General features: G+C 40.3%; 1 protein-coding gene across 1 annotated transcript; it reads right to left on the bottom strand.

Moving 5' to 3' along the window:
- Window positions 1–2103: 2103 nt before the first annotated feature.
- LOC121458409 (CMP-sialic acid transporter) lies at window positions 2104–25717 on the bottom strand. The gene is made up of 8 exons (XM_041667686.1): window positions 25548–25717; window positions 21278–21455; window positions 12665–12824; window positions 12179–12331; window positions 8402–8468; window positions 6235–6411; window positions 5752–5886; window positions 2104–3074 (listed from the first exon to the last, which is right to left on the bottom strand). The coding sequence occupies exons 1-8, from the start codon at window positions 25561–25563 to the stop codon at window positions 2950–2952; spliced, it is 1011 nt and encodes a 336-aa protein (XP_041523620.1). The 5' UTR covers window positions 25564–25717; the 3' UTR covers window positions 2104–2949.

Raw genomic sequence — 25717 nt, 5'->3', positions numbered from 1 at the left:
TATGTATATATGTGTGTGTGTATATATGTATGTATGTTTTTTTTTTAGGGGGTGGGGTTGTTTCCAGACAGGGTTTCTCTGAGGCTAGCTTCAAACTCACAGATATCTACTTGTCTCGTGTTTCCCGAATGCTGGGATTAAAGGCATGCGCCACTGCTACCACCTGATCAGAATATATATTTTTATATAGTAACATTAACTTATTTAATCTTTACTCTTAAAAAAAATATGTGTATTTCACTCATGATCAGTAGGTATTCAAACATGTAAGAAACTGAGTTGAGTCTTTTAAATTTCAAACCTTGTGATATAATTGGGGCAAAAGACTAACATTTAAATTCTGGCCTGCAGTCATTTTTCTCAAATACAAGTATGTGCGTATGTTATGTGTGTGCATGTATATGCACATATATTATAATATTTAGATTGTTTATGTTGCTAGAGACTGAGCCTGAAACTTTGTGTGCACTAGGCAAGGATACCTACCCTTCTTTTTATTTTTTTATACTGAATTAGAATGTCATGTAAATTGCCCATGTGGACTTTGAATTTATAACCTAGCCAGGCCTTGAATCTGTGATCCTACTGGCTTCGCTCAGCTAGGGTTACAGGCCTGCACATTTAGACTCCAACAAGAACTTCTTTTCAGCTTCTTCTTGGTGGGGGAGGAGGGAGGGGGGTGTTCACTTGAAAGTCAGAGCACAGCTTCTGGAAGTTGGTTCTCTCCTTCTATGGTGGGTTCCAAGTCCCAAACTTAGGGTGTCAGGCTTTTACTCATAAGCATTGAAACAACTTGCTGGCCCCAGAAATCTTTTTTTTTTTCTTTTTTTAGTCAATATGAGACAAGGTCTGTGTAGCCCCAGCTGGCCTGGAACTCACTATGTAAACCAGGCTGACCTGAACTCAGAGATATGCCTTTTGAGTGCTGGGATTAATAGGAAAAAAAATTATTTTATTTTTCACATATACACATCCCAACTGCAGTGTGCCCTCTCTCACTTCCACTCTCTCCAGCTTCTGTCTCCCACCTCCCAGATTCCCCAGATCCACCCAGGGACATCAACCAAATACATGCTACAGTAAGGCTAGGCACAAACCATCACATCATGGCTGCACAAGGCAACCAAGTAGGAGGAAAGGGGTCCCACAAGCAGGCAGAAAGAGTCAGAGGACTCCCACTGTTAGGAGTCCCACAAGAAATGTGCAGAGGACCTAGGTCAGACCCCTACAGGCTCCAACATGGCCCATAGAATCAACTGACTGGGACTCATGGGGGCTTGTAGAAATTATTCTTATAACTGAGATTACCTCCTGTTTTCATCTAATAATTGGTGAAGGTTGGTTGCCGATTTTATTTTAACAGTAGCTAGTTCCTGGACCAAATACAGGGAGATGTAAAGTAAGCGTTGGCAGACAGCAGTGAGAACTGGCCTCGGGCTTACCGTTAGCTGGAATATACAGTAACAAACTGTGAAGTCAGGGACATACGCATCTAAATAGCAAGCAGCTACAGAACACTGAATTCAGGTTTTTGTCAAGTGTGGGCCAGTATTAAAGCATAATTTGAGGTGGAGTTTTGGCTTCCATGTATCTGCATACAGACAAGGTAGTTTGACTTGATTCAGTGATATGGGTTTAATTTAGCTAACAGTAAGTACGATGTGCTGTTTGAGAACCATCACCATCTTCTGCCAGCATTTCTATTTGGCCTTCCACATTTAATCTAAATGTTATGTGGTCACAGTTGTAAGTGATTTGCTAGTTTTCTACTTAGAGTAGCACTGACCTTCCTACAGCAAACCCGCTGTGGGATGAACATGTACACTTGGGGCATGTTTTACATATCTACTCTTTCTCTCCACTTCTTTGGAGAAACTCCTCAGACCACTATTTCAGTCTTGAGCAAAATTATACAGGGATTAAGTCTTCAAAAATACAGTTCTTTGAAAAGACTTACTATGCTGTAATCCTCCCTAGAAATTCTTTTTTGCTCAAGGTTTGTAAGAATTAGATTACTTTGTTAAATTTTCATACGTAGAAAAAAAGCCATGTTTTTGCATTATCATAGTGATCGTATCATAAAACAAAGTGACTACACAAAAGTGATATAAATAAATTTATTGCTGGATTTCCCCATTAACATTATAGAAATATTTTAAAATCACTGAAATCACTGAAAGTTCACAAATTCAGAGCCCAACAGGTAACCATACATTATAAAAAAAGAAAGTATAAAAGCGACTTAGAAAATTTTCTGAAAAGTATATCAGCTAACAGCAAAGAAATATGAACCAGACAGTGACTGGCACAAATACAGCACTGAAGTTCCCAGACAGAAGTCAGTGTCTGAGCTATGAAGCAGATTCTGTTTACACACTGAGTTTTGTTCTCAACTGTCTTATCTTATTCATTCTTCACTTTGATAAGAGAAGCCAGACTTTTTACTGCTACAAAAGTACTATCCATGATCTAGACCAGGAAGGTTCACCCTCCTCTCCCGGTACCTGAACAAGAGAACAGTGTGTACAGAAGTGGCTTTGGCACTTGAACCTTCAGACACCGTCTCAACCTTGTCTACTGAATGTTGTAGTTTCACCTGATGTTCTGACCCTGTATTGTCACCTCTGCTCTGTGTACATGAGACACACGCATGTAGTCCTGATACCATGTCAACTGAATGCTCCCTGTACACAATATACATACATACACACACGCACGCTCTCTCTCACACACACTTTGTAGTAAAGTCCTTCATTCTGAAGTAATATAACTTGACACCAAACATACTCAAATTAAATCTGTTTTAGCACTTCACTCATTCAGTTTCCTTCTTGATTCTTATGTCATATAGTTAATCCATTGATACTGTTTAAGCTACCATCTGGGGTTGACTTAAGGCTCTAATTTTTTATCAACAGTTAAGTCGTTATAGGTCAGTTAAGATTCAAATCACACACCAATGATCCTTTCTTTTGCAGTTGCTTCTTGTTGAATAGATGTAGTGTCTTGTCTGGGTAAGCCATAGAGATATATGGAAACACACACAAGAAGAGCTCCCATTGCAAAGGAAAGTGCTGAAAAGAGAAAGAAAAATAACTTTTTTTCTTTAGACTATAAAAAAATGATGAACTTTAAGAAGCATTTTATGTGTGTAGGGTCCTGGGCATCATCCTTAGGAATGCTGTCCGTCTCTTTTTCAGCAAGGTCTCTCCTTTGAGTGGAGCCCACCAAACCCAGGGATTCCTGCCCCCGCCTCCCTGCTGCTAGGACTGCAAGCACTTTATTAATGAGCCGTCATCCCACTCCTAAAATCTTTTTAACTGTAGGCTGCACTACCAGGTCACACATGTTTTTATGAGAAGTTATCTATTCTAAGCAGAAAGGAAATTGGAGGAAAAAATAAATATCAAAGGAGTGATAACACACTTTTCAAAAACATTAGTAAGCCTCCTATCTTAGACTACCCCAACAAAGAGGTATGTTGTTTTCCCTAGAAGACACATAGTGAGAGGAAGTAAGTAAATGTAATATAAATATATATGTGTGTGTGTGTGTGTGTGTATGAATAGAAAAAAAATGTGGTATGATATGGCTTACTTACAATCCCAGAAAGCTTAATGTAAAAGATAGCTACACAAAATTCAGCATTCAAAAACCACTGAAAATTTCTGGATAGGTGATAAAGTGATTATTGTGTTTCCTGCCACGGTTGTCTCTTTTTCATGCTACTCCTGAAAACTGGGATGTTCAAAACTTGTATGAGGGCTGAGGTGCCTGAGAGCCTGAATCGCCAGCACTCACCCAAACGCAGCCTCGGTGCTGTGGGAAGACTGTGGGAGCAGACACAGACCACCCCTGGAGCTATCTGTCAGCTAGTCTAGCCAAACAGTCAGTGGGCCTGTCCCCAACATAGGGAGAGCAACTGATCCACATGGACCCACACACCAAAGAGAAAAAAAATAGTAACAATAAAACCCTTCTATAAGCTTCATATGTAGGCATTATATAAATAAATGCTAATGTCAAAACTGTATACTTAAAACTGAACCACATTCTATACATATTAACTGTATTGCACAGTGGTTCAGTATTGATACCTTTAAAAATTGCCATGTTGGTACATGTCTGTAATCCTAAGACAGAAGGCTCAGGAGTTCAAGACTGCTAGCTTTCTACTGAGTCTGGGGCCGTCTGAGCTACATGGGATAGCCCCGCCCCCTAAAAAGAATAGAAAGAAAAAGCACCAAGCTTCAGTTTTAGTTCATCTACAGTAAAAGACCAGCTTTGAATTCGAGGGGCAAGACAGTTTATATCTTAATATCTCAATAGTTAGCTGAGAGACTCCTAAGACAGAAATATTTTATAGTTACCAAGTTTTTCTCAGGAGCAAAGTCACGGGATCACATTGAATATAAGGACAGATGAGAACTACCATTAAATGTTTACTCAAATCGGATGAGAAGAACACCAGAAATGCTGTGGGAGGACTTGTACAACTTCCTTGTTGTTTGGTGGAGACTGTTCTAGGTAAATCACCCGATAAACCCTGGCGATCAATGACATCACTTGAGAGAAAAGGTGTGAGACATGATTGTGTTCTTTCCCCAAGGCTGCTGCCAAAACTTACAATAGACGAGATTTGAACCATCCTATAAAACGGCTTTCTGCAAAACTGATAATGCTTCTACTTGTATTTGTAAGAGGGGTTTATTCTAAAATGAAATTAATACAGGACAGTTTTCCCCCTTTCACTTAATGTACACATTTAATATATTTTCCTTAGTAGGTTATGGTATAATAATTGATCAATAAAGAAAATAATTACTATAAAGCTTAAAATAAACCTGAAACACTAAAACATTGCTGCTTAAATAATTCAAAAGCTGGATATGACAGTTAAGGAAAAAAAAAACACTAACAGGATTAGCATAACAAAGGTGCCACAATTCTGCTGTAAACCTAAGTCCAGAACAGGAAGACTTGAAATAAAAAGGAAATGAAAGGAGGCTTCAAAATAGGTCTACATGTGGTAACTCCACTGCTGGAAGGAGTCACTTCCTCCAGTCAGGCTGTTTCCCTGAGAACCTGACCATAGCACCATAGTCCCTGTGCGTCCACGGGGATGGGTTCGAGCATTTCCCTCAGACACCAAAATCTTCATGTCCCATATATGAAGACAGCATGGCATTTACACATAACCTACACATAAATACCTTCCCTACAAGTCCTTCATAGGCTACTTAAAATATCTACTACAATGTACTGTAATTATTTATATTCTTGTTTTAGTTTGGTTTTGGTTTTTCGAGACAGGGTTTCTCTGTGTAACAGCCCTGGCTGTCCTGGAACTCACTCTGTAGACCAGACTGGCCTTGAACTCACAGAGATCCCCCTGCCTCTGCCCCCCAAGTGCTGGGATTAAAGGTGTGTGCCACCATGCCTGGCAGTTATTTTTATTCTTAAGGAATTGTGACAAGAAGTATATTCATATTCAGACAGTTTTCTCCCTAATATTTTCTAACATGATTGAATCCTCAGATGCAGAAGCCACAGTTATAGAGGACCAAATGTACAACCTGGCTCACCTAAAACATCTGTATGTAATATTTTAGGGGACAGGGATACTGAAGTGTTGCATAATCTCCTTCACACAGCTGCACACCACAGAATAAACTGCAGCAAAATTAGGATTGCTCTAAATAAGAATTGGAGCAGACCATGAAGAGAGGCTCATCCATGTTAACAACTTACTTATCTGTAACCCAAACAGGATGACTGAGGCAATGGTAGAAAGAACAATGGCGGCGGCTGCAGAGAAGCCTTTCATGATGTTGTCGGTGTACTTGACCACAACAGAGGTGTAGAGTCCGCCAACACTAGCAAGGACTTAGGAGACAGAAAGAAATAAGATCTCAGTACTCAATCATGAAAACATTCCATCCCCAGAGATGGCACACTCATTTACCTAGGACAAGGAGAACAGTTTTCTTCAGAAGCAAGTCTCTGATGTGTAAAAGACTAGTCCACTACTAAATTAGACACAGTTATTATAACACAAGATTCTTTCTGATTATTTCTCTGAGATAGCAAGTTGATAAAAACAAAATTATATATTCTGAACTGGTATTCATCACTTTATCAAAGGAATAATTCCAAAATGACAGACATCTAACTTAAGAGTTAAAATAAAAAGCAAAAAGAATCTACTCAGACCTTTTATTCCTAGATACTTACAGATGACAAACCAGACATAATACGTGTAACCATAGAAAAATCCTTTTTCTTTAATTCCCACTCCGTCTGACAAGTAGGCACCAACTAATGTCACAGCAATCCCAGACAGATACATCTGAATGTTTCTCACCCAAAGGGAAGTGTCTGAACTCTTTAAAACTTTTTCAAAATAAACTCCTAGGGAAAAAATGGACATAGATGTATTAAAGATAGTATGAATTAACTAATGATATTCTGTTTAGAACACACCCCAAGTGCATGATTTGGGGAAAAAATATTCTTAGTATTAGTTAAATACACGTTTGTTATGTAGTTTACGACATGATATATTAAACATCACCACATTGCTTTTACAAAGCATATAGATTAATAATGAAGAGAAAACGTCATAAGCTCCATTTGACAAACGGTTGTTAAACAGTCAAGAACAGTTTTCCCTTTAGATCAAAGAACTCTCTATTCCTTAATACCAATCTTAAAGCTACAGCACTTGAGTGAGTTATCCTACTCCCACCCCCTTGACACCTGTGAGGATGAGTGTGTGTCACTGTGGGGCAGCTATCTAATCACCCAGCTGGTGTCGTTCCAGTGACAGAACCAAACTAAAGTAGGCTGCAGACAATATCATATGCTGGGAACTACTTACTAGGTATTAAATTTGTGTGTGGATGTATTTTTCCCAGGACTTGGGTAGGGGGTAAGGCTCAAAAAATGTTTTTTCCCCCATAGAGAAAAGGGAGAAAAACAAACAAACAAACAAAAAAAAAAAAAACAGCTTTTGTCCCTAAAAAGTCAAATACCACTATGTCAGGCTTTAAAGTTAGATGAATGCATGTTGACCCAGAGACACTGGGAACTGTTATTTACCAACTAAAAGGTATAACTAAAAATAATTTTTATATTAATCTTTATTTTGGGGACAGGATCTCACCATGTGGCCCTGGCTAGCCTGGAACTGTAGACCAGGCTGACTTTGAATCTGCCTGCCTCTACCTCTCAGGTCCTGCCACCGTACCTGGCAAAAACAAGATTTGATTTTGATGAGGCTATTTTGGAAAGAGCCAGACTATGGCAACAAACATAAAATAGCTGTTGAAACTTCCCACTTAGACTTTCTGTCTGGAAAAGGCATTGCTATTCAGTGATGTTACTTCAGGACAGGACAAGCATTAAACCACCTTCTGCTTCCTCAGCTCTAAGCAGAGGCTAGACTAAAGAGGATATGGGGTATAAGCATTTCAGTGTTCAAAGATATTACTGAAAAGCAAAAGAATATTTTTTGGTGATTAAAATTTTGTTCCTAATTTGTTGATTCTTAAAAATAAAGAGTTTATTTACCATGACTATGATTAATTAAGTATATTCCTAAATTTAACCTTTCTCTTCTCCTATAAAACATTTATAAGCAATATTTTATTTCTATGTCTTTCCTGTTTTCCTAGTTAAAAAAAAATCACTCTTGAAATAGGTGGAAATAAAGAGATATACAAATACCACTAATATATTCTTTATTAAAAAGCTCTTGAGTTTCATACCTGTTGGAGCTATTTCTGCAACACATTTCATTTCTTATATTAAGCTTCGTATATTTCTTATCTTTTCTTAATTCATGAGAGGAATAATTGTCCCTAATATGACTCCATACTTTCCTGTTTCCTTGATGTTTTGGCTGTTCTTCTTTGATATTATGTTTGCTAAGGTACATTTCCCCCACCTCCTCTTTCTATTCCATAGCTCCTAGTCTGTTGAAGCAAAGGAAGAACTTGAGATTATAGGTACAAGACAGTCTAAGCTGGTTATCCTAGTAACCATGGCAGCAGAGACAAGTTTGAAAACAGTGATACTTTGGGGACATGGGAAGTACTCATTGCGGCCTCCCTGAAGGTTAATTCCCTTCATTGCTGGAGGCCTTTCCATTAACTTTTGGTCCTTGGCTAAACTAAGATGGCCAAGAATGGCCGAAGTATATTCCTAGCTGCAACTCTGAAGTCTGAACAACTGTGGTAAGTGAATCACATACTTAAGGGGAGAGGGGGGAAATAGCTGACACAAAACAACATAAGAAGGAATTTAAAGTCTTAATGGGAATAAAATTGTTAGGAAAAAACCAAGGAAATGAGATGCGGTTTTTACAGTTACATGGTAACACGGTGCTTTCACAACTTACCTGCAAACCCAGAGCACAAGACGGCAATAGCTATGGCACAGAAGCCTAATAATGGGTTCTGCTCTACCTGCAATTGTAAGTTTTTAAAGTTACTCTTAGTAAGTGCAACCAAATTAATCCAACAGTCCAAAGAAATAACTACAAATATACATGTTGCCAGGCCTGTGATACATGCCTTTAATCCCTGCACGCAGAGGCAGGTGGATCTCTAGGAGTTCCAGGACAGCCGGGGGTATATATTAAGACCTTGTCTTTAAAAAAAGAAAAAGAGAAGGCCTACTTATGCTTCTACTAAAAGTACATTTCATATCAGACATAATTAAATAAGAATGATAAAGCAGCAAACAAAATGAAAAAACAATTTTCAAATTAACCAAAGCATTTAAGTTGAAAGAATTTCTTTCAAATCATACACAGAGGACATGCACAATATAACATGTATACCTCAATTTCCAAGTACTTGACTTGCTTACTAATTTTAATTTCTGCTTCTACCCTGAACCAAAGTTATCAGTCCTGAAAATGGTACAGTAAGTAAGATAACTTACTCCCTTATAATTTGGATAAAGTACTAACTCTTGACACTACACACTTTACTGAATTTTTACCAAATACTTAGACCATTCTGTGTACCAGAATCATTGCTGTATGCTAAGCAGGTAAGTGATAACACACATCTCGGAATGGCCCGTAACAGCTTCCTGTACAGGGGAGACTGACAGGTGTATATAGAAGATGTATGTATATAGTACCCAACATACTGTTTCAGCTCTCGTTTTCTTCCTTCCCTAAACGAGCTTTCAGGAGTGTCATCTGTCATCCTGAGAAACGAATACTACCTCAGTACTCCGCTGGAATTAAAGCACTGGGACACAGGACTGTTCGTACTATAGTAAGGATGAGATACCTTGTTCAACAGCAGAAAGCCTAATGTCAGCAGTGCCTGGGACTGAGACATAAAGTGTAGCCTAAAATGTCCAGTCACTGAAAACTGAAAAATTTTACTCCTGGGATACTAAAGGGTTTTAATGACCCTCTGTGATTCTTGACTATTGCTCAAGTTACAGTCTGTAGTCTCAGTATTTTGTAAACAGGCACCTGGTATAGACCAGTGTAACAACAAAATGAAAAAGAAACTGAAATTTGGAAACCCAAGCCTACTAGTCCAAGCTCCAACAGTGTATAGGATCTTAGAATACAATTAATCTAATTCTTAAACAGAAAGTAACCCACTGTTACAAGGTGGTGTGGAATGAATGTATGCAAAAACTCCTGTCCGCATGGTAGATACTCCACAGGAGACTTTCTCATCTGACAGGATGAGTTTAAATGCAAATACTGGTTTAGGATAAGCTAGCTACACTCGAAATTCAAAACAAGTTGTACTTATAAAACATCAGTTGTATATATAGCCAATTAAAAAAATAAACTCGCCCAAAACTGACTATATGCTGACTTAGCAGACCTCTGTTTAAAGCAAAGGCGTAATATCAAGCTATGTCTGATACAACTTAGGTAGTATTTGGACATCGAATCCAGTTTTAGGGCATACTGTGGAGCAATGACAGAACGATACATCTGGAAATGAAATGCGGGCCTCAGGAAGGTCTCTAGAAACAGGCCACAGAAATAAACGAGTTTAAATTGGGACACCTGAAGAGTAGGGTGTGACATTACCCTCACACTCACAAGTCCATCCTATGAAGAGTAGGGATGTGACATTACCCTCACACTCACAAGTCCATCCTATGAAGAGTAGGATGTGACATTACCCTCACACTCACAAGTCCATCCTATGAAGAGTTGGGTGTGACATTACCCTCACACACTCACAGGTCCATCCTATGAAGAGTAGGGATGTGACATTACCCTCACACTCACAAGTCCATCCTATGAAGAGTTGGGTGTGACATTACCCTCACACACTCACAGGTCCATCCTATGAAGAGTAGGGATGTGACATTACCCTCACACTCACAGGTCCATCCTATGAAGAGTAGGGATGTGACATTACCCTCACACTCACAGGTCCATCCTATGAAGAGTAGGGATGTGACATTACCCTCACACTCACAGGTCCATCCTATGAAGAGTAGGATGTGACATTACCCTCACACTCACAGGTCCATCCTATGAAGAGTAGGGATGTGACATTACCCTCACACACTCACAGGTCCATCCTATGAAGAGTAGGGATGTGACATTACCCTCACACTCACAGGTCCATCCTATGAAGAGTAGGATGTGACATTACCCTCACACTCACAGGTCCATCCTATGAAGAGTAGGGATGTGACATTACCCTCACACTCACAAGTCCATCCTATGAAGAGTAGGGATGTGACATTACCCTCACACTCACAAGTCCATCCTATGAAGAGTAGGGTGTGACATTACCCTCACACTCACAGGTCCATCCTATGAAGAGTAGGATGTGACATTACCTCACACACTCACAGGTCCATCCTATGAAGGTAGTAATTTCATTGTTATGACATGAAGAATAATGAGGCTTATAGCACTCTGAAAAATCGGGCAAGTTCCTTAACAGTCATTTTGAAACCAACACATAAAGGGCTATTTTTACCACTTTCGTATCAATGTCAGAACAGTCCTCCACTGTCATCCCTAATGGCTGACAGTGGGCATACTGCCAGAGACTAAATGAAAGGGAATGAAAACTGGACGGGGAAACCATACTCAGCATTTCCAAAAGCAGCTTAAAACCATCTAGAAACTGCAATGGCATGAAGAAGCCTGTACAGTTTAGCTATTAACTGTCTTTGGACAGTTACCTCACCTTTTCTAGAGTTGTTTGTGGAGGTTTAAATGAGAATGAATGCCCCAACAGGCTGAGATGTTTGAATCCTTAGTCGTCTCAGTGAGGATGTTTGATAAGATTTAGAAGATGTGGCCTTGCCATAGGAGTATGTCACTTGGAATAGGCCTTAAGGCTTCAAAGCCATGTCGTTCCTCGTCGGCTCTGTTTTGTGCTGTGGTTCAAGCTGTGAGCCCTTCAGCTTCTGTTCCAGCCACATGCATGGACTGCCACCATTCCACCATCAGGTACTCTCCCTCTGGACCCGTAAGCCCAGATAAACTCTTTCTTCTCTAAGCTGCCTTGGTCATGATGTTTCATCACAGCAATAGAAAGGTTACTAATACAGTGTGCTGTTATCCATTAAAAAGGCATATAGTGAAGAATGTTTTCTATCACTAATATATATTAACACTTTCCTCTTAGAAACAGAAAGCCGGTGGTATTAGCTGCTTTTCTGTTGCAGTGATAAGCATCATGACAAGGCAATTAATGCAAGAGTGGGTTTTCTTTGGGCTGAAGCAGTGTCACACTGGGGAAGGCAGCAAGTAAGCATAGCAGCAGGAGCAGCTGACAGTTCACATCTTAAACCATAAGCAACAACCACCGCAGAGGGAACTGAATTGCGAACGGTAAAAACCTCAAAGCATGCTCCCAGTAGCACACTTCCTCCAGCAAGACCATATCTCCTAAGCCTCCTAAACACATCACCAGCCAGGAGTCAAATACATGGTCTACCAGAGAGCGGGGCCATCTCATTTAAACAAACCGTAACGCCATACTAAGTATGATGACCCTCAGTAACCAGTGCTAACGAGGAAAGCCCACCTATAAGGCAGGGTGCATTTTACATCAAAAGTGATGCTGCTCTCCATTCATCAACGTGACTGGATGGCATGATCAGGTGCTGTACGAGAGGAGTTCCCTTTTTACCTACGGCACATGATTTTGTTTCTTACCACGACTTTCGTAGCCTGGGCAGGTTTCCACTGTACAAGCGTGACTCCAGCACACAGCATGAAAACCGAAATCCACTGTAATCTGCTGAGTGTTCGATTTAACATCAAAACGGTACATAAAGCAGTACAGGGAATCTTCAGTTGATAGGTCACCTAGAAATTAACATCAAAACGGTACATAAAGCAGTACAGGGAATCTTCAGTTGATAGGTCACCTAGAAACAAATAAGAAATTCATCTAATGTTAGTCTTTTACAGAAATATCTCCTATCACTAGGAGAATTAAGAAAATACTTGTGAATGTAGTAAAGAGTTAATTAAGAAAATCTCCATTGGAGAAATTCAACAACCTCAAATCCCAGTTTTCTTTTGAGACAAGATCTCAATATCTATCCATGGCTGGCCTCAGAGATCTAGAGTGCTAGGATTAAAGGTATGCACCGTCATGTCTCAGTTCAGAGCTTTTATATCATTAACTGCACTCACCTGGTAGACTGCTGCGTCCAGGTTACTCAGAGCTAGGAAAGCCATGTTGTTCTGAATAGCATACACCAGTGACGGCACACTTAACTTCACCAGTTCCTTGGGGCTTCCCAGGACATTTTCACTTAAAGACGCCTTAAATCTATCCAAGCTTCCAGTTTCTCTTTGAAAACATAAGGGGAGATGAAAGTGGTGAGGCAGGAAATTCAATACTTCCCCACCCAGTGCGAGGCGCAGAAGCCAGTTCTTGTGCTGAGCAAGTCATCCACCACTGAGCTACACCCTGACCTCCTTTTCTTGAGACAGGATCTTCTTCTGTGGCCGACTTGAATTTAGGATCCCCTTCCTTCACCTCCCAGATGCAGGGGTTACAGACATACACACATCTGTAGCATTCTGTGAATGAGACTCCACACCCAGTTGAGTACCTGATGTAATTTAGAGTGGACTCTTAAGAACTCTGCCCAACTAATTTGAGACTTATTTAAAGAAATAGACCTATAAAAGTTAAATTCTACTTAGAAAAAAGTATGATAATTAAGTAGGATTATCACCAAAATCCTTTGGCCAAAATTCCAAGAGTTTTTGTATGATTAGTAATAGATATCAGGAGACAAAATTAATGCTCTGTCACTCCAACTCTGTTGTACCAAGTATGCCTCAACATCAATGAAAACAAGAGAAGGCTATAGTGGTTATACAACTTGGGTCTGAAAGCATGTGGTTCTTATTATTTATAAATTTACTCAGTGCTGGTTATAATAGGTAATAAATTTTTATATAAACATACTTTTAAAATTTATGTATAGTTCTATAGAAAATCTGAAAAACTGATTAACTTCAATAAAAGTAAACTACATCTGTAATATACAAAAAAAGCCACATTAACCAAAGGCTAGATTAACCAAGGCTAATGTAGCTTATATTTCCCCTACAGAAAATCACTTCATTTGCTTCCTAAATATAAAAATAAAACAATATTTTATAATAGGCATCAACCTCAAAATAAACTTTATCTAAATTGTCCTAGATGTAACTGAGAGCACCCTCATAACCTGTGCTTTTTATTAGCATTAGAATCAACACTTGTGATTATTTTCATATTTAAATGCTGCAGAAACAATTAAAGTCCTGGGGAAGGCGACAAAATTTTGGTACATTGTATCAAATTGATTATTTCTATTCATTCATTGTAGAACATTCTAGCCCTCAAGAAAATGTTCTACTTAAGACAGGAAATTTGGTCTAGACCACAGGAACACAAAGCTTCTTTCCCAGTTACAGATCTGTTACCAAGTTCACAAGTCTCCGTACTACAGTGTTATATTCTATGCTGAAAAGTTCTGTGCACAGTGTGGGCTGGGGGCTACAAATATTACGAGGGGAAAAGGAATCCAAATACACACACGCGTAATTTTCCAAGCAATCTGAACATCTTTAAACATTTCTTTTGTGAGGGAATGAGATAACTCAGGGCCGCCTTTGCATATTCTAGGCAAGCACTCTACCACTGATCTACATCCCCAAGTCCTTGGTTGCTTCCTAATAAATGTCTAAAATGTACTATATACTTGACTAACATCTTAACCAGAGTATAAAGAACAACATTTCAATTATTTTCTCCTCCATTATAAAGTTAAAATAACTGCCAAGAGATCAAATTCAAGTGTGATGGTTAGCTTGAATTGTCAATTTGACACAATCTAGAATCATTTTGGAAGGGATCTGAGTGAGATTTTCTGGATTAAGTTGACCTATAGGCTTGTGTGTGGAGAATTCTCTTGACTGTGTTAATTAGGCTGGGAAGGCCCACCTACTGCAGGTATCACACTCCCTCAGACGAGGACTGTCACTAGCATCTGTATTCCACACTCCCTCAGACGAGGACTGTCACTAGCATCTGTATTCCACACTCCCTCAGACGAGGACTGTCACTACCATCTGTATTCCACACTCCCTCAGACGAGGACTGTCACTAGCATCTGTATTCCACATCCCCTCAGACGAGGACTGTCACTAGCATCTGTATTCCACACTCCCTCAGACGAGGACTGTCACTAGCATGTATTCCACATCCCCTCAGACGAGGACTGTCACTAGCATCTGTATTCCACATTCCCTCAGTGTAGACACATGTGATCACCTGCCTCTAACTGCTGCCTCTAACTTCCCTGCCAGGAGGCTTGAAACCTGTAACTGTAGGCTAATAAACCCTCTGTCTCTTTTATGTGTTAGGGCATTTTTGTCACAGCAACAGGAAAAGAAACTAAGACCAAAGAACCCTCTTAAAAGATTATATATCAGAAAACGTAATAGTTCATGGTTTTTCATAGTTAGCACTCGTCCGCATCATATGAGAGTACAGGTCTAATTCCTACATGTATAGGCTCTGCCATGTATTCTTCTAAATGCCGACTTGCACACACTACCTTGTCTTCAGAGTGGCTCCCTGGAGAAACTACTGAGTGACATTGTTTGTACATCACCATCAGCCTCCTACCCTCTCCTAGATCTGTTTCTCTCCAATAGAAGGTTCTTCGTGCTGATCCTTCCCAGGCTATAGCGTAATGGTTAGTGTCCTTCTCTAACCCCATTTACTGTCAGCTCTAAGCCTTAAGAGGCTGATTCAACACTATCAGTGACATTTTTTTCTTCAGATATCCACAGAACAGAATTGGCTAGCCTAAACTACTTCTAGAATGCCCTTGATTACAGACTGAAACCTTGCCCCAAAACCCAACAGAAAAACAAGAAAATTCATGATGAAACCAAATCTTTCTTTCTGAGCCAAAGTAGGCCTCCTTTAGCAAGAACAATCAGAAAGGGAAAATCCTTGCCTGGGTTGCCAAGGCCCTGTACGAACACAACACTAAGGTTACTTGTGATAGGCATTTCGGCTTTGTTTACAAATGTCTTATCTGCAAAGTTTAGGATACTGAAAATTAAGACATGTTATATGAGAAAATACATGAGGTACATGATTTTTATTTCTTCCCTAAGTCTCAGAACATTATTACAGCAGGGGTACTAAGAGGTAGAGAAAATGTCCGCCCAACAGGATAAATGAATAAGGCTAGAAAATCTATGACTTATGTATTTATCAGATTTTATAGTATTATAGATAACACCATAAAACAGTAAAAGACTCCTCTGTGACCTTATTATAGATAAGTAGCTTAACAAGTGTGGTGTATTTTAACTACTGGAAGACATCCAAGGTCTAAGTACATTAACATTTACACATCCTGCCAGGGCCACGCCATCCGTGGACCGTGGGGAAGAGCAAACAATGAAAAAGCCAGTTCTCTTCTGAAGCAGAATGGAAGTGTCTTCACCTCCTTTTCCATACTCTACCAGTGACAGGTTTAACTTGTACCATCAGTGTTAATGGGCTTCAGAGGGATCAGTAGAGCATATAGCTAATAAGTGATTTTCCTATGAAACTACGAAATCAGTTTCATGAGCAAACAAAACAATCTTTAAAAGTACTTTATATTTTAAAGAATAGTTAAATGCTAGGAACTCCAGTTATCCAAACAGATCTCCATATTTATATAGCAAGCTTCTGTCCTGTCACTACTGGCCTGTCCCTCTTCCCCCAAAGCACTATCTCCTGATTGACTTTTTCATTTCAAAGTGATCTGAGGTAAAGAGTCTTCAGTGGTAAAGTACCTGCCTGGCATGTGTAAAACTCTGGTTCAATCCCAGCACCTCAAAGAACAATAGAAACAAAAAAGTATCTGATATAATCACACGGGCACACAACAGTCTATCTATGGACAAAGATAACCACTGTGTCTTATTATGTAATAGGAAAAAACTGGAAACAAACCAAATGTCCATGAATAGTAACTGGCATGTCTCATACGTCTATATAGAGGACTGCAATGCACTTTGGAGAGAGATTTGTATGTACTGACATGAAGACATTTATGTATGAAAAATGATAAAACATTTCAGTACAGAAACTAATTAATGTATTCCATACTCAGTGCCCAGCAATTTCCTGCATATTAAAATAATGCTAATTAGACCACATAAGCTTTGTCAAAGTACCCATCCATATATTCCTCCACATATTCAATATTCTCTCTTCCTGACATTCTAATTTATGGTTTAGTCAGTATAATTTCATATTCCAAAGACTCTGAAAAACTATGAGTAAAATCAGTAAGAACGAAGAAATACTAAACAAAGTAAAAGCTGAAATCATTACTTCAAATGTATAAAGATGTATAAAAAAATTCTATTTCAGAGCTGGAAAAGAGAATACAACCACCCCTAACACGTTATTCACTACAGGATCGAACACTTAAAGCAAAAAACTGCATACAGATTACTGAACGTCAGTAACTTCGTACTAGAAAATCTTTTTAAAGCCAGGCGGTGGTGGCTCATGTCTTTAATCTCAGCACTCGGGAGGCAGAGGCAGGCGGGTCTCCTTGATCAGGCCACTGTAGTGTCATTTCATTTGTATTTTGATAAATAAAGCTTGCCTGAAGATCAGAGAGTAAAACCGCCCCACTGGTCAGCCTTACAGACCAGGCAGTGGTACCACACACCTTTAATCCCAGTAGCCACTAGTTCCCATAGAAACCGTGTGGTGCAGGCCTTAATCCCAGCACTAGAGAGGAATATAAAACAGGAGACAGCTCTCAGTCTCAGTCTTATTCTGAGATTTCTTGGGTCAGGATCGCCATTTCAGACTGAGGTCAAAGTAAGAGCCAGTGGCTGACTATTTTGCTTTTCTGGTTGTCGGATTGAACCCCAATTTCTGTCTCTGGGTTTTTATTAGTTGCGCTTCATTTGGCGCCCAAATTTACGAAAAAGCTGTGCGCCTGAAGCTTTTTAGCTCCAACCCAAGCCAGAGATGGGACTGGAATTCCAGCTCTAGGAATTGAAACCCAAACTAGCCACCTGGGTTCAGAAGAAGCAACTCTCATCTGCCCTGGCTTAGCTTCCTCTCCTGCTGTGCCTGTCCCTGCACCCCCCGGGGCACCCACAGGGCTTCTACAGGGCAACTTCCAGGACAGCCAAGACTATTACACAGAGAAACCCTGTCTCAAAAAAAAAAAAAAAAAAAGAAGAAGGAAGGAAAGAAGAAAGAGGAAAGGAAGAATCATTTTAATCTTTTTATCACATTTATTTACTTGTGTGTGCATATGCGTGTTTTTCCACGCCATGGTACTCATGTGAGAGTCAGTTCATCCTTCCACCATGTGGACCCAAGGATCAAATGTGGTTCATCAGACATGGCATCAAACACCTTTGCCATCTGCTGAGACATCTTTACAGCCCAGTAATTCTTAATCTAGTACATATTCTAAGATTAAGCAAATTAGTAAATATTTGAGAATAGCAGAAACTAAGCTCATCAACACTGCAGAAGGAAACAAATGGGTACTGGGAAGATGTGAAAACCTGGTGGTGCTGACCATAACTGGAGGTATCCTGCAGAGAGACAGCCAGGCACAAGTATGTCTACACGGGCATATACTTCCTAGCTCCGTCTGCCCAAAGAGCCTAAAGCAGTGGTTCCCACCCTTCCCAATGCTGCAACCCTTTAATATAGTTCCTCCTGTTGTGGTGCCCCCAGCCATAAAATTATTTCATTGCTACTTCATAGCTGTAATTTTGCTATTGTTACCAATCATGGTGTAAACACCTGTGCTTTCAAATGGTCTTAGGCGACCCCTGTGAAAGGGTCATTTGACCCCCCCAAAGGGGTCACAACCCAGAGGTTGAGAATCACTGGCCTAGAAGAAAGGCTAGTGCAGTAGCAACGTATATAACTAATATCTATATTCTAGTGTCTAAATACCATTGAAGGGCTTACAAAAGAACAAGGGATTAAAAAAAAAAAACTGTAGCCTTTAATCCCAGCACTCAGGAGGCACAGGCAGGCGGGTCTCTGAGTTTGAGGCCAGCCTGGTCTACAAGAGCTAGTTCCAGGACAGGCTCCAAAGCTACAGAGAAACCCTGTCTTGAAAAACAAACAAACAAAAAACTGTAAATTCAGAGTCAGGACAAGAAAAGTACAAAGTCAGCCACTTGCAGACGATAATCTATTTAGTGTGGTCTGTTTAGTGCTACATTTTCCCCATCTTCACGCTGATTGTTGGTGATGCTACTGTTCAAATGACCCCCAAGTGCAGTGCTAAACACTGTTCTAAGTGTCTGTAAGCCACAATGCAACATGAAGAAAATACATGGAAGGAAATAGGCTTCATCCACACAAGTGTCATAGCTAACCGAATTCAATGCCAGTTGATCAGTAACAAACTGAATGTGTTAACTCTCGTTAACTGTAACAAAGTCACCTTTTACAAGTGAGGGTTTATTTGATCAACGTGTTGGAGGTTTCAGTTAGCCCCATTGCTCTGGGCTAGACAGCTCATTAATTACACTAGCAACATAGTACCCAACAACTGTTCACCTTGTGGCCACCAAGTAAAAGAGAAAAGCAGACTGGGTCCTGCAGTTACCTTTGAGGGCATGCCCCAATGTACTAAAGCCCTCCAAGATCCTGCACTAGAACCAAGTTGGGGATGAGGCCTTTAATGGGCCAAATAACAGTTTTTAGTGGTCAGTTAGGACCTAAACTATAGAACTAAGTAGTGATTTTAAACATAAATGAGGTTTTGTATTGATCCACTCTACAGTGCATCATCATAAAGAGCAGACAGGAATGAGCTTTTCTTTCTACTTTCTCATTCTAAATAGTAGTTCTAGACCTTTATCTTTTTAATAGAAGTCTTCCACATAATTATTCTGAAAAAAAGTCTTTCTCCAATGATAAAATACTGTTTTATACTTTGAACACCAAGAAAAATAACTTTTTTATTTTTTAATTTCACATATCAATCCCAGTTCTCCTTCCCTCCCCTCATCTCACAATAATTTCTTTTTACATCTGGAAAATTATTTTAACATTATAACAATGAATTTTCAAACAAATATAAATTCAAACTGTGAATCAGCTTTGCTGTCTTTCTGTTTAAAGAAAGCTTCCAAGTAACAAATGTTTCCTGACATTTATCCCAGTAAAGCACTGTTATCCAACTGTGCTTCTTTTTAAGATTCTTTTTTATGTGTATCAGCGTTTGCCTATATGATGTCTGTGCATCTCACGTGTGCTTGGTGCCACAGAGACCATAGCCTAGAGTGGTACTGACAGCCAAGTTGCCATGAGAGTGCTAGGAATTCAATCAGGGTCCTGTGCAAGAGCAGCCATCTCTCCAGCTCCCCTAAGATAATTTTTATGTCTGCATGCATATGTGTGTGTGAATAACACGTGTGTGTGTGTGTGTGTGTGTGTGTGTGTGTGCCTACAGATACCAGAGAGGCTGTCTAATGCAGATCAGCTGGCGTTCAGGAGGGTGTGAGCTCTCCAGCATAGGTGCTGGGAACTGAACTTGGGTCCCCAGGAAAAGGAGCAAGTATACTTAACCACTGAGACAACCCTCCAGTCCCAGTTCCCACCACCCATGGTTTGGTTTTGAGTTTTGTGCTTTTGTTGTTGTTTGTTTGTTTGTTTGTTGAGGCAGAGTCTCATTATGTAGCCCTGGCTAGCCCAGAACTCTAGATATAGACCAAGCTATTCTGGACATCAGAGACCAATTTGTTTCTATCTCCCAAGTGCTGGGAATAAAAGAGCATGCCACCATGCTCGACCCAAGCCATGTTTTTTAATGACTGGAGGGAGTAACATCCTGTTTACCTTTGGACAATTCTTTTAACTTTCTTTTTATTTACTCTTTGTGTCTTTCACATCATGCATCTCCATCCCTGCATTCATCTCCTGCCCCTGCATGTCCACCCTCTGCCCTTGCAGCCCCCAGTGTCATGACATATCAGCAGCATAATCTTGAGGCGCTTCATATGCTGATTGATATAACATACCAATATGGCAAATTGTTTTGTTTTTGTTTTTAGAGACAGGGTTTCTCTGTGGTTTTGGAGCCTGTCCTGGAACTAGCTCTTGTAGACCAGGCTGGACTCGAACTCACAGAGATCCGCCTGCCTCTGCCTCCCGAGTGCTGGGATTAAAGGCGTGCGCCACCACCGCCCAGCCAATATGTCAAATTTTTAAAATGACATGAAATTATTAAAAAGCACCTAGCACAGTGCCTGGCACTTAACACAGGAAACACCTATAAATGTTTATGATTATCATTATATTCCTCTGAAAACGGATCAAAAAATTTTTCCATAAAGGTCAAATTTCATGAGCAAGTAGTTTGTTACAGCAAAAACAAAAAAAAAGAAAAAAGAAAAAAAACAGAAAAATCTGCATTTGCGCAACTCCTGCTTTATACGGGAATTCTTCAGTTTCAACATTACCAACATTGGGGGATGGACAGGCCTTTGCTTTAAAGGGCTGCTGTAGGCACTGCATGATATGTAGAAGAATTCCTGGCCTCTGTCGCCCAGATGCCAGTACATACCTATTATGATACACATACAAAACTCTACCTCCTGGGGGCCAAAACCTGTCCCTAGTAGAAAAGTACTGCTTCAGATCAACCTAATACATGAAGATGTGACTTGAATTTTCAATACCTTAACTTGAAGAAAAAAAAAAGAACTGAACACTCTAGAAGTATTTTTACTTACTTAGCCAAGAGTCCAACACTGATCAGTAGCTTTATAACTTCTGTGATGCACACGGCTGTGGTTGAAAAGTAGAGCTCTTTAGCTGTTGTCCTTGTGTATCTTAAAGCCACGGTGTAGGCTGCAGCCACCAGAGTCATCACTGCCAAGCAGTAGAGCTTGAAGAATAAACTGACATTTTCTGGAAAATATGTGCAATAAAAATATTATTTAGCATGTGTGTAGATATATATGTATATAATGATAACAGACTAGTTAGTCCATAATGCTTTCCAGTTTCTAACACCAAATAGTTTTCTAAATAATGACATCTAAAATTCAGTTTCAAACCAATTGCATAAACACAAATACTGCTGACTTTAAAACTCCATACAAGATATTGGATACAGATATTTTTTAGTGTCCCCAACTGTACAATTATGTGGCATACCAACCTTAGTTAGGTTTGCTATAAAATATATAATTATTTTTATGATTACAAACCTGTGAAGCAAAGCATCAGAGCAATTGCAATACATTCTAAATCTCAAGACAGCAGAGAACAGACCTGAGGCCTCTCTGGCTACACCTGTCATCCCACTGACAACAGGGTGGACTTGGCTGTGTGGCTAGAGGGAGGACAAGCTTTCCAGGGGGAAGAGGGTCACTCCTCATCACGGTATAAAGCCTAGCGAACCTCCCCCTGCTAACCTAACTATGCTCCTGAAGACAGCAGAAAGCAAAGGGCTGACTGTGTGACAAAAGTGCAGCTCAGCATCATTGCGGTGGCACGCGTGTGCAGTCCTTGCACCCATGAGGTTGACACCAGGATCATACGTGATCCTGTACATCCTGGGAGGGCAAAAAATGTCCCTAGTAGAAAAGTACTGATCTGGAACAATCTAATACACAAACACGTGGCTTCATAACCAGCCTGGGCTATATTCTAAGACCCCCCCCCTCTTTTATCTCTCCCCGACACACACACGTGAGAGTTATATAGAACTATCTGAAAGTCAAGAATTAATTAAATCTAGCCCCTCATCGCTCTGCATGACCTGAAAGTAACAGGTTAACACAGAGTACTTAGAGAAACCTCTTGAAACTTGAGATGCAGGATATAGCAGCCTTCACTCGGGTGCCAAGGACAGTCCAACGCCTTTGGTAAATTCAGTCGTGGGTGCATCCAGTCCTCCCTTCACCCCCATCCCATGCTTCCTGCTCTGCTACTGCCACCACCCAAGGCTTCAACCATTTCTGCTTTCTTCTCATGACAAAATTTAGGGTATCGTATAAGATTTATATGAGAAAACCAATTCCCACAACTGATTTTTATTAGTTATAAATTAATCTAATCCTTGTCATTGAGATCTACTCATGAGACTGGAATTACGTGGGGGTAACATTTCATTTACTTGGTACTCAAAGTTACTGTTTTGTCATCGAATCATTTCCAAGTGTCCACCTGGGAACACTGTTCTTAGCTCATGGGTCATACATAATAAGCAGGCTTATTAAATTGGGTCCTACTTTGCCAATCCCAGTAAATCATAAGGACATCAAGTGACTTCAGCGTGCTATTCTTCAACTGTAATGTGTTTTTGTTTCCACTTTGGAATCATAATCTAGGTAATTAATAACTAGTCATAGGTAATTATACCTAATTATAGGTAATTATACCTAATCATAGGTAAATAGAATGGGGGGGTGGGTTGGGGAGAGGGGAGTTGAGACAGGATTTCTCTGTGTAACAGTCCTGGCTGTCCTGGAACTTGCTTTGTAGACCAGGCTGGCCAGGAACTCACTGAAATCCACCTGCCTGTTCCTTCTGAGTGCCTTGATTAAGGACATGTACCACCACCTCCCAACTTAAAGTAGGTGTTTCAAACAGATACTTTAAAATATGGTGATTAAAACTTAAGGAAACAGTGTCTTCAGATAAGTATTTCCTCCTTGGTGAATTAAAGACTAATTTGTAAATTGTAATAGGCAAATTCTTAAAATTATACCAAAGAAGCAATATGGAAGAAATGTCATAAGTATTTATCTTTCCTTTCTAAAAGCTCCAGCAAGCCAGATAAGCAATGCTTATGTAAAGGGAAGTGGAGGAAGCCACTATAATACTGCTATTGTTCTAAAACTTTATTATGAAAGAGTTTATGACTCCAAAAACCGGCAGCAATAACATCTAACCAATCAGTACGAGAGAAAGCAAACTACACAATCCCTTATTTGTATAAGATCATGCAGAATGGCTTTATAACTTCAAGTGAATAGAAAAATGTTAAGTCCCATCTCAAGACACATTGAAATTACAGTCAATTCAAATCTCAGTGTCCGTAAATGAAGTGGTATTGGAAGACAGCTATGCTCATCTACCCAAATATCCTGGCTACATTTGTGCTACAATTGCAGGGTTCAGCAGCTATGGAAGACTAAGCTGTGTACAGAAAGACTGCCCGTCCATGTCCCGAGTTATCAATATCATCATAACTGAGGAGCACAAATTCTAATATAGGTATGATATAGGTTTCTGGTTCCAAAAATCTAGATAGTGAATGTTTAAAGACTAAACGTACCATTTACTCAAAAAAAAAAAAAAAACATACTATTGTATCCCCCCCCTCCCTTGAGATAGGGTCTGTCTATGAATCTCAGGTTGGCTTGGAATTCACCATGTAGAAAGAACACACTGGCTTCAAACTCATGGAACTCTGCATGCCTCTGCCTCCTAAGTGCAGGGATCAATAAGCATGAGTCAGTATCACAGGTTTTTAAAAACACCCATAGGAAGCAAATATCTGCCAATGTAATTCTTGAAAATAATTAATAGTCAAAGTAGAAAAGTAGAAATTTAGATACTACAAAAAATACGTGAATTTGATATGCAATACCACTTTAGAAGCATATTTCAACTTTTAAAACCAGTGTTATCTTAACCATGATTTTCACTGATATTTCAGTTTACCATTAAATCAAAACATTTCTTCTTCATTCCCAATTTTTCCAGGATGAAATTTCTTTTATTACAAATTTCAACGCTTTCTGAGCAAAAAAAAAAAAAAAAAATCCACGGTATGTAAGTAACTTTTAAACTTTCCTAAGAATTCAAATCATGCCAAGCCATTAGCTAGAAACTTAACCCACACCTCACCTACCGTCCCTCTCTTGCGAAAAAACCATTAGCCTTTGTTTCTGACTGGGAAATATCCCCAAAAGCCAGCCTAGATTTAAACTTTTGTTTTCCAATTACATTTTATGGGGACTATTATTTCTCATATCTGAAAGCTTGGACATTTCAGAAAGTAGCTGCTAAATAATCTTTGAGACGACTCTAGGGAGGTATAGATACTATTTCATTAGGATAAAACGTGCATCGCAACCAAATGTAATGAAGTATGTACTGGTAATAAGTCTAAATTTGTAAACTGTTAACAACCCCTTAGGTATTGATTTTCCCTCTGTAATGTTTAACTGTCCGTCTGTCTTGTCTTCTACTGTAATCAGAACGGCTTTTTCCATGGTTTTTTCCTGGGTTCCTAAAGGCCTTACCTGAAATGGGATAATCCACAAGAGAAGCAAAGACCACCACACAAAACATATCTGGCGCCTGATGTTAAGTGTTACTTCCCCTCACAAGATAAATAATGTCACGTCCACGCAAAAGGATATTTTTAAATACTCATTCAACATTTATTTAGATTTAAAGCCAAGTGCTCTTTGGGGGAAACGCAGACGAAGAAAATAGCGATATGCCAGGTATGGTGGTTCAGACCATTAATCCCAGCAATTGGGAAGCTGAGGCAGGACGATCTCCCCGACTTTTACATCAACCTGGGCTACAGAAAGAGACCCTGTAGTGTGGATCCCTGCTTTAAAAACAAACCAATCACCGCCTTTTGACCTCTCCTGGCCACAGTGCTACAGAACAGAAACTCAGCCCTGGGTTCAGCTTATGTAAAACTTGAAACAGCAGTCACCACAGCTCGGCGAGTCGGCCTGCCATCGAGGGGTGCACAGCGCGCGCCCCTTCAAACCCAGTGCTCAGAACCGCAGCCTCGCTCCAGAAAGGGACCTGGCCCACTCCGCCGGGGTGCGGGTGCAGCCGGAGCCGCTCGCTCCACCGGGCTGCGGGTGCAGCCAGGGTGCGGGTGCAGCCGGGGCCGCTCGCTCCGCTGGGGTGCGGGTGCAGCCGGGGCCGCTACCCGCCGGGAGGACGCAGCCCCTCGAGCCCGCCCGTCTCGCAACGCCCCGGCCGCCGTCCCCTACCCCTCTTCCTGCAGCCCGGCCTCACCTTTCGCCTGAGCCATGGTGCTAAGCCAGCCTGCGGAACTAACGCCCCTTCAGCCATAGAGACGCGCCGGCCTAGAGAGCTCGCCGCCCCGGCCGCGCCAGGAGGAAGCCGCTGGCTGCGGCGGAAGGCGCGCAGGGTGCGGAGCGACAAGCCTGGGACACTCGGCCCTA

Source organism: Microtus oregoni, unplaced genomic scaffold (assembly GCF_018167655.1).
Source record: "Microtus oregoni isolate MIOR12 unplaced genomic scaffold, Mior012 000017F_ref0000208, whole genome shotgun sequence".
NCBI lineage: Eukaryota > Metazoa > Chordata > Mammalia > Rodentia > Cricetidae > Microtus > Microtus oregoni.
Note: the sequence above shows the minus strand (reverse complement) of the source record. Positions and strands in the feature narration are given on the sequence as shown.